Genomic DNA, 10,160 nt, shown 5'->3' with positions numbered 1-10,160 from the left:
CCCCCCCCGCCTCTCCTCATCGGCCAGCAACGGGACGGTGCCGGCGGCCTGCCCCGGGGCGCTCGTCCGCCCTCGGCAGCTCATGCACTCAGGCCAGGACCTCTCTCTCCAGGAGCTCTGCTGTAACCAGGCCACGAAAGGATGCGGGGTCCCGCCGGCAATCAGGGTGGGAAGGATAGTGTAGACGCGTCCCCGCGTATTAAGACAAGTGTCGTCGTCACCCCTCCTCGGTACCGCCCCGGTTCTTACCGCTGTAGGAGGTGGCAGAAGCCGAGCGCCATTCTGCCTTCTCCGCTTTGTGCTTCTTGTGCTTCTTCCCCATTGCACAGGTCTCCTCTCAGCCCCGCCGGAAGCGCTCGGAGCAGAAGGACTGCTTCCGCCTGCCGAGGAGGAAGATCCCGGTCAAAAGAGGAGGGCTGGGCCTCCACTGGCTAGCCCGCCTTTTTCAAAAAGGCTGCAGCGGGATCCCGGTGCGTCCAGTTCTCCTCTCTCCTGAGTGGGTTTTCTTTGTTCTCCACCACCGCTTTTGTGCCGCGGAGGCGTGTGGTCCTTGCAGCAGTCAAGGGTGCGGAGGGGTCAGAGGAGCTCCCCGGGCTGGCCTGCGTCCGCCCTGAGGTGATTTCTTGATCCCCCACCGCGGAGACTCGCAGGGAAATGAACGGGCGCGCTCGCGACGTGTCCCATGGTTGGCGTCGCCGCCGTCTCCCGAGTGGAGTGGCTGGAAGGCGGGGGGTAACGCGGACGGGACGCGGGGCTGGCGGTGCTGTTGCAGAGTAACGGTCGCTAACGGCCTTCTTCTCTGTGATACCGCTTCTCTAACTCCCTCGCCGCCACCTCCTCCCCCCCCCAGGAACGAGGAGGATGGACGAGGCCGCGGGAGATTTGAAGCAGGCGCTGCCAAACGTGTGCGACAGCGTCCAGATACACGTGGAAGTTCACCAGAAGTCAAACAGGTCTCTCTAGTAGACGGAAAGAGTCACTTTTCCTAATGTTTGCTCACTTCCTAGCACAGCCCAAAATAAGGTTGGCCTTATTTGTAGCAGGGTCACACTGCTGACTCGTTGCCAGCTTGTCCATCAGTGGTACCCTGGGGTCCTTTTCTGCAAAGCTGCTTTTCATCCAGTTGGCCTTTGGTCTGTGCTGTTGTCCGAGCAGTAGATGGAGAGAAAGGATTTCACTTCTACTTTTGTTGAACTTAAAGAGGTTCTTGCCAAACCATATCTAACCTGCAGAGGTCCCTCTCAAGGACCCTGCTCTGTACTATATCCACACCTCTCCCCGGTTTGGTGTTATCCATAAACTTGCTGCAGTTGCTTTCCATCCCATTGCCCAGGGTGTAAATGAAGATGTAAAAACAGCATTGGTTCCTATATTGAGAGAACCACCCCATGTCTCCCTGCTGGACTTGCTGGCAGCCCTGCTTATTCTTTGTACTACTAATCACAAGCCTTTGAACTGGACAGTCCAGTCATCTTGTCCATTTATCCAGTCCTTACCAATTTGGCTATCTAGATACTATGGGAGAGTGTCCCCAGGGTGTTGCTAAAGGCTAGGTGCTCTTTTTTTGTCAGACTTAAAAGACAAAGAACTGTGAATTCATGCTGGAATGCATCACTGAAATTGCAAAATTAAGTTAAAGCCTTTCTGAAATCTTTAAATGGTATTCCTTTTCCTGTAGTTTTGGTCTCTTCTACTGGAATTCCCCTTACAGCACATCCCCATCCTGAGGTATCATCTGTCCTCAGGCGTGAAAGCATAAGAGAGCTTCCAAGCTAGGTGTGCCAGAGTCAGTCTAGCAGCTTGGCTATGAGTTTTTCTTTTTTCCCTAGTGAAACACAGTCAGATTGCATAACTAATTTCCATTCTTAAAATCTTCTAGCTGTGTCATTCCGTGTCCCCTGATATAACTGCAAACAGAGCAAATAGTGTTCTTTGGCTTGTGTCATTTAATGCACAAATTAATAAAAAGTATCAAACCTGTTGCTTTTGCAAACAAACTGAATATGATAGTTTTTTTTTTCTGCAGAATGTTGGGTAGGTGAGTGGATTTTGGGTTTTTTGTGTGGGTTGGTTTTTGGAAGGTGGTTTGGTTTGGGGGGGTCTTTTTGTGGGGATTTTTCTTTTGTGAGATGGAAGCTGTTTTACATGTAGGCTTAGAGTATGAAATAAAGCACTCTGATGTTAGTTCGTGCTACCTTATAAATGTCAGTGCCATAAATAATTCTGTTTCTTTCTTGTTAGTGCGGCCAAGAAAGAAGATATCAGGACAGGTGTCTTAAAGCTGTTGAACAGACATAACATCGTGTTTGGTGACTACAAGTGGACAGAATTTGATGATAGTTTCCTTAACAGCAATGTGCAGTCTGTGTCAATTGTGGATACAGAGCTGAAACTGAAAGACAGACAGGTATTCACAGTCAAGACTGTACAGCTCTGTTCAAGTGCATATGATCTAGCTGTAGGTAGACTAGAGATAACCTGAGGGCATAAGCAAAACAAGGTCTATAGGACTATGTAGTATCCTTTATTAGGCCAAGTGGTATAACCAGAAAAACTTAGATAAGTTTTTAGGCCTACACCTGTTAGTAAGGTCTGAAACAGAAGTAGTAGGCTTTAAGCTGAATGCTAGCTGAGAACTGTATATTTCTTATGTAATAATTAGCTTTGAATGGGAAATAACGATGTATTAAAAGTCTTTTTATGTCCATTCTAGCCTATTGACTTGAGCAAAAGCAGTCTTTCTCTTCATATTTTTCATCTGAATGAAGAAGGACCAAGCTCTGAGAACCTGGAAGAAGAGAATGAGGATATAATTGCTGCTAACCACTGGCTGCTACCAGCAGGTACCCATGTGATATTTCTGGAAGGTCTAGAGTAATTACAAAGAAAGAAAATCTTGAGAAGGCTAAAAGTGTTTATAGGGTTACCTATTAAAGGTATTATTTGTAGATATTGTTTAACTTTGTCCTTTGTCAATGGAACCAATATGTTTGGACTTTCTTTATGGTTTTGACTTAACTACTATGGGTGATTCCACAACACTTCATTCATTACTTTAATACTTGTGGATGGGTGGAAGTAACTGGTCTTGTGAATAAAGTGTATAGTCATAATCAGAAGCATGCAACTTTTTAACCCTACAAGCTGCATTCCACATTTTTATTGGAATAGTGTGGAATAGCAGACACTCCACAGAGTGTCTTCTGAAAACAACAAGGCTTTGCAACAGAGCATGGCCTGCCGCTTACTACTTTGTGCTTATGGAAGCTGGATTCTGCACCTGGAAGGAGAAGTACAGGTGTGAGCTTAAGCTCAAAGAGACAGTGATTCTGAGACATTTCTTGCCTTTCCATGTTATGAAAAGTCTAACTATCAATTACATTTCTCTTTGTGAAGAATTCAATCTGATACTTTGACGTTATTGCCATATAGTTGTGGTTTATAATTGTTCAGTCTTCTTTGGCTTTTCTTTGCTGAAAGCTAGAAGTTAACTGCTAGAAATGATTGATACCCAAATCACAACTTAAACTTTTTATGCATTATTCAGCTACATGCTTTTTTATGTCCTCTACATATTGATGTTAAAAAATGAAAAGAAAGCTGAATGATAAAATTTGGCTTAGAACCTTCCTTCCACCCCAACTTTTTGTAGCTTTTTATCTTGGGAAAATGGAGATCCGTCCCCTGTTGAGGGTGGAAAGAATGATATTTTTCCTTTTGTGTTAAGAAATTAAGAAAATTAATTTCTCTTCATGGTTATTTGAGGAAACAGAAGTTGTGAAACTCCTGAATTTGTCTTTTAGAAAGTGGTGTTTGCATTTTGAGAAAAATAACTCATATGTTTTCCATATATTTTAATTACTCTTGTATATCTATTCTTATTCCTTAATTTTAGTTGAGAGTAATGCTTTGTGCTGCAGTGATAGATTACAAGTTCTCAGACTGATTTATCCTAAACAGGTATATAATATATTGCTTTTGCAGCTGAATTCCATGGCCTTTGGGAAAGTCTTATATATGACGTTGAAGTAAAATCACACGTAAGTTAAAAATGAATAATAATTAAAATGGCTTGAGAAGTAAGATTTGAAATGTAGCCTGTTTGCTGCATCCCATGGAGAAGTTATTTGGAAATCACCAGTTCAAGAAAGAATTCTAATGTCTGCTTATTACACTTCTGTATTTTGAAAGGTTGTATTGTCTTAGCTATTTTGCAAAGCTTTATATTCTTGTTAAAATAGCTATATAATTTTTGATAGTTACTTCTCTAGTGTACGCGTACCAGAAGAAAGCGGAGCTGATGTTTTGAGATTAAACATTTTATCTCAGACATATATCAATATGTACTACTGTGAAGTCAGCTTTGCAAAAAATCTGTTTTCCTGTGCAACTGCGTTCAGTGATGCTCATGCCGCAAATTATGAAGAATTTCTTCATATTCATTGGCTTATTTTACAGAAATCAGACATTTAACAGCTAGAGGTATTGTCTGGGTAGCAACTTAAAACTTCTCAGAAGATTTTCGCTTTTGCTTTAGATGTATTCCATAGCCTGCATGAAGAAAACAATGAATGTTTTGTATAACAGAGTAGAAATTCATTTTATTAAAATACTGGACCTTGTTTTAAGGCTCATTAATTGCCTATTTTTTCTAAAAGGGAAGAAGAAATTTGTTGGGGAAAAAATAACTTCAGAGGCTTAGAAAAAATGTACACAGCATTCTTTGAAATCAGTTCTCTATTTCTCCATTGTGAATATCCCAGAAGTGTGTCTTTGGTGTGTTGTTTGGTTTTTTTTGGTTGTTTTTTTTGTTGCTTTTTAATGATGAGGCAATTTTGGTGGCTGCCTATCACTGAAAGAGAAGTGCATTGCTGTCAGCTGTACTTGCAGTGCTTCCTTTCTACTTGCACTGTTGTTACCTTGCAGTGAACTAACCGAGGAAACTAAATCACTACTTCCTAGTTCTAGATAATTCTAAAATGAAGTAGTATTACCGTTAGAAGCAAGCATACAGGGAAGTACGTGCAACTTCGCTTATGTGGAAGGATAAACTATCTACAGATTCCTTACAGTAGCTAATACAAATGCTTCAGTAGAAAGGAACTAAAATGTGACAGAACTACTTTGTTTGGTGAGTTGACTGCAGCAAACTGAACAAATGTATAGCTGTGCAACCTCTAAACAGGATCTGGAGTTTGAGTCTTTGACTTTCTGTGCTTGGGCAGCTTGTGATTTAATGAGACACTAAAAGTGGGATGATGGAAAATGAAAATAATTTCACTTCCTTAAGACATTTCATTTGTTTTGAAAAGTTCTGGAACTCCATTTTTGCCTGGTACCTGCTAGTCTTTTTCCTTAGTGCTGGAAGGAAATGAATTTCCAAGCTTTGCAGAAAGAAAAGTTGCCTATGACTAAAAGTCATGGGCCATTTCCACCCCTGCCCCCCCTCATAATAGACGTAATTAGGTGATTGCTCAAATTGTATTTGCTGATACGTCTTTAATATGCCTCTCTTTTTCTCCTCTTCAATTAGTTACTTGATTATGTGACGACAACATTACTATTTTCTGACAGAAACGTTGACAGCAACCTGATATCGTGGAACAGAGTTGTTTTGCTGCATGGTAAAATTTATCTTCCTTAAACCAAGTAGATTCATTGGCCATGTGTTTATGCTTTCTATCTGGAAAAACTTCTATTGCACTTCACTGCAGTGAAATTAGATGATCCAAAAGCAGCAGAGAAGTATGCTCTCTATAATACAAATAAAGAAGTGTAATGTCAGAATCAAATCAGTGTTCACATGTAGTATGTTTTGCAGGAATTTAAATTCTAAAATTTATAATGCAGTGACAGTAGTTGGTTTTTTTTTAATTTTCATTTTTATGTTATATTATTGCTTTTTCTTGCATCAAGTGCAAAAATAATGCAGCTACTGAGGACAATAGAAGCTATATGTTACTTACAGTTCTATCACATTATTAAGAAATTTGTTGGTTATGGCTTTATAAAAACTTTGAGGAAACTGGTAAATCAGTTTGTGTGCTGTGTTGTTAGCCTTATGTATTCTGTTGCCAAGTATGAAGACAGTACTCGCTAATTTAGTTATTAGTATTTCAGTGAAGTCATGATCTTCAGTCAGTCTTGGCTTACTGTGGTGATTATACCAAATATGAGATTAGCATCAACCAAATCTATTTTCTTGCAAAATGCAGCTCCTCATTGATTAATTACGTTTGTCATCAAGACTGATATTCAAAAATAAAAAGTCGTAGTGGAAATGTTTGCTATGAATGTTGTTTGTACTTAAGTTATAACTATTTCTCAGTTTAAAAGCTGCAGGATGTTTTTGTTGGGAAAATTATTTATTTCAAACTGTTAACAATATACCTGTGATAGATATATTTAATTTTAGTAGTGAGCTCATTGTGATCACAAGGAAGTTAATACTGGGAAATCTACAACTGTTGTAGTGCAAAATACATTTATGCTATAGTGGTAGTACTGGCTTTGAACGGAAGTACTGTCATCTGATTGATGTTACCAGTTTGATTAGCACCAACACATCAACTTCTATACATTCAAACACTTTTAACTATGCCTATTCTTGTTTGTCTGGAGCAAGTCTGTCTGGCCCTTCCATAGGGTATCAAGCCAGATCCAAAAAGTTTGTCCCAGAGTGTACTTCCTAAGATGCTCTGGGTTGCCCCAAGGTAGAGTTTTCTGGGAAAGTGGACAGCTGATCAAACGGCTTGATGTCTTTCTGCTTTGCATGTTAGAATAGTATGTTTCAGGAAGGTATAAGTTTAGGCATAGCACTGACTTTTGAGAATGCTAATTTGTGTAAGCCCTGCTAGGGTGATACAATACTTCTGTGGCCATCGAGTATTTTAACTTTATGGTGTCTTCATACAAACTATTACACTAACTGTACCAATAATTGAGAATTATGAAAATTCAAAGCTCAGCTCTAGAACTGTAGTGGAGTAAATAACCTTCTCAAAATACCCTGGTGTTCACAATTGTTGTCTGCTGTGTTTTTACTTTACGATAAGTGCTGTAATGAAATTTAATAGTTAACAAGATGTTACAATCCGATGCAGATTCTGTGTAATGTATGAATTTTATTTCAAAACAGGTCCTCCTGGAACTGGTAAAACCTCTCTCTGTAAAGCATTGGCTCAGAAGCTGACAATTCGACTGTCGTACAGGTGATAATTTTTTTTAAAGTTTCACTTTAGTTTACTATTGCTAATTGTTCTTTTTCAGTAGCCCAAAGATATTTAATATTTGATTTCAAGTAACTGGTTCCAAGTGGTAATGTTCATAGTTCTTCTTTATTCTTTCATAGTTCTTTTTATGGCAACTGGGTAGCAATAAAATTGATCTGATAGAGAGACTGGTTAGGATATTTTAATGCCTTTTAAAATGTGTGATTGTTTGTGCCCAGGTATGTAAAACAAATTTCAGTGGTGATGCACGGTGTGAGCACAAACAAATGACTACATCAATGAATATTAAAGGGCAAAGGATCACGGAGTTTCGAGCCTGCTATTTGTATATTCATGTTGAAGAAAGCCTGTTTTTAGTAGGCAGTGATTTTGTAGCCTGTTTGTTTTGTACTTGGATTGTTTGAATGCCACAGTTTGCAGACCTCAGTCTGTATATCAGACAAGTATTAAGAGTTAAACTTACTTGCAAATTAGCAAAATTATATTTTAAAAAAAGTTATATAAAAAACTAAGTGTAACATAATGTGTAATTATTGGAACAATCTGACTCTAGCCCAAGTTGAATTTATTATAAACATGGGCTATATAATGTGTGGTTGAAATATTTTGTCCTAAGGCTATCCATGCAGAGCTAAGTAAATAACCTTCATGCTTTTATGTATGTTCACAGAATCACAGAACATTAGGGATTGGAAGGGACCTCAAAAGATCATCTAGTCCAATCCCCCTGCCGGAGCAGGAACACCTAGATGAGGTTACACAGGAAGGCGTCCAGGCGGGGTTTGAATGTCTCCAGAGAAGGAGACTCCACAACCTCTCTGGGCAGCCTGTTCTTGCTGTACTGAATAAAATCTTAAAGAGAAGAATGAGGTCCTTAGCATGATAAGTTACTAAAACTATATTTAAATAGCACCTATTCTAATAAAGGAGTTCTCATAACAATTTAATATAAAGAATTCTAATAAGACATGTTTTCGAAATGACAGTTAAACTCAAAACAGTTACTAAAACTATATTTAAATAGCACCTATTCTAATAAAGGAGTTATAACAATTTAATATAAAGAATTCTAATAAGGCATGTTTTCGGAAATGACAGTTAAACTCAAAACAGGTATTATGTTTTGAAAAGTAAGTAATTTAAAGTACTAATTCACTGAATTCCAGTGAATTCCAGTTGAAATGGAGGGAATGCGACTTACAGAAGTTAATGATATCACTGACTTTTATTTACAGTAGAGTTGATACCTCTTTTTCCTTCATACTGTAGGTATAGGTATGGACAGCTAATTGAGATAAACAGCCATAGCCTTTTCTCTAAATGGTTTTCTGAGGTATGTGTTGATGTAGCTAATTAAGTACACTGTGTTTTAGAAATTACACTGTTTCTGTTGAGCTTATTTCATAAAAAAGTTTGTGCACCAAAGATTATTCAGAATAATTAATGTAGTTGAGAACATTTAAACCAAAGATATATTAGAAAGTTATTTTAAGAAAACAGGTATTTCCATCTTTAAATATGGTAAGGATTGTAAAGGTGTGGTAAGGAAATAGTTAAACATACACATATGGTGTCTTTCTAGAGTGGCAAGCTAGTAACCAAGATGTTCCAGAAGATTCAAGAGTTAATTGATGACAAAGATGCTCTTGTGTTTGTCCTGATTGATGAGGTATGATTATAATAGCATTGACGTACATAAAATTTAGCAGAAAGTGAATCGATGAGAATGAACTGTGATAATGCTCAATGATAAAGAACAATAAAAGTATATTTATAGTTTTTTTGGTAAGTTACATAAATTTGTGCAGAAGAGTGAATTTTAATCTTCGCTGCTACAGATTTGAGAGTATTGGGAGGAACACAGTATGATTCAGCAGGCAAATTTCAGCTGAAAATGAAGCGAAACCTTTCTTGGTGGAATTTCCCTTCCTGCTGTGTGATTACAAGTGGAGTATTGTTTTAAACTTCAAAGTAGCCTAGATTTGTATTAACTGTGTTCTTATGTATGTTGTAAAGCTCTAAAAAGCATTATTATGGTTCAGTTCATTGTCTAGATTCTCTTCAGACTTGCATACATAAGCAACTTAGTAAGTGTTTACCTTATTATCATTGTTATATTAGCTTTCCTATGGAGAAGCTCATTCTAAATTAAATGTATTTGTTATTCTGGTGTGTGTGTTCCCCTGCCCTGCCCCTGAAATTTAATTAAAATGAAAACCAGCCTTCATTCTACTGTCTAAACAGGAACTACACTTTCCTTCCTTGACATTCCTTTCACTCTCCCTGTGAATTCCTACTTAACAAAAGATTTTGAAGTTGAAGCTTTGGATACTAGTCAGAAGGATCTGCAAATGTATTCTCTGGGTTATTTGCTTGCTGCCAGCATTCCAAATGTGCAATCTTTGTGGGGTTTTTTTGGTCTTTGGTGATTTTTTTTTTTTTTTACCTTGGTCATTTTTCTTTTCATGTAGGTAGAAAGCCTCACAGCAGCCCGCAGTGCCTTCAAGGCAGGCACAGAGCCTTCAGATGCTATTCGTGTGGTGAATGCTGTACTGACACAAATAGATCAGATTAAAAGGTAAACTCATGTTATTGCAACAGCAAAAGGGTAGTTGACAATTTCAGAATTCCTGTTAAATCTTAATTTCTAGTTGGAATGCTAAACCAAATTGGATAGTGAACTATTCTTTGTTAATTATTATAATTGTGAAAAGAAATCCGACACTGTTTTGCATGTAACTGAATGAACACACAAATCTACAGATGGTAGATTTAAATCTAGGGAGAGATACAGAACAGATGGTCACGATATCTGCTTTGGAGAGACAAGAATAAGATCAATGAAGATTCATTCATTATTTACAGCTTCTGCATGTCAATTTAAAGCAAACTTGCACAACACATCACAGAATCACAGAATATTAGGAG

At 38.4% G+C, this 10,160-nt stretch overlaps 2 protein-coding genes across 2 annotated transcripts in view; one reads left to right on the top strand and one right to left on the bottom strand.

The window, feature by feature from the left end:
* BRD9 (bromodomain containing 9) overlaps positions 1-322 on the bottom strand; it is a 21,989-nt gene extending 21,667 nt beyond the window's left edge. The window contains exon 1 of the mRNA XM_010190185.1: positions 250-322. Within this exon, the coding sequence (XP_010188487.1) occupies positions 250-322 (73 nt within the window). The remainder of the gene's footprint in view (positions 1-249) is intronic.
* A 539-nt stretch (positions 323-861) lies between these two features.
* TRIP13 (thyroid hormone receptor interactor 13) lies at positions 862-9,840 on the top strand (the record flags this gene model as incomplete). The annotated part of the gene is given in 9 exon segments (XM_010190186.1): positions 862-953; positions 2,242-2,407; positions 2,714-2,843; positions 3,985-4,040; positions 5,534-5,624; positions 7,139-7,211; positions 8,502-8,565; positions 8,815-8,901; positions 9,704-9,840. Coding segments are annotated over 9 exon segments (896 nt in total), but the record flags the coding sequence as incomplete, so codon positions are not given.
* Between the last annotated feature and the right edge of the window lie 320 nt (positions 9,841-10,160).

Source organism: Mesitornis unicolor, unplaced genomic scaffold (genome assembly GCF_000695765.1).
Source record: "Mesitornis unicolor isolate BGI_N332 unplaced genomic scaffold, ASM69576v1 scaffold27468, whole genome shotgun sequence".
Classification (NCBI taxonomy): Eukaryota; Metazoa; Chordata; class Aves; order Mesitornithiformes; family Mesitornithidae; genus Mesitornis; species Mesitornis unicolor.
Note: the sequence above shows the minus strand (reverse complement) of the source record. Positions and strands in the feature narration are given on the sequence as shown.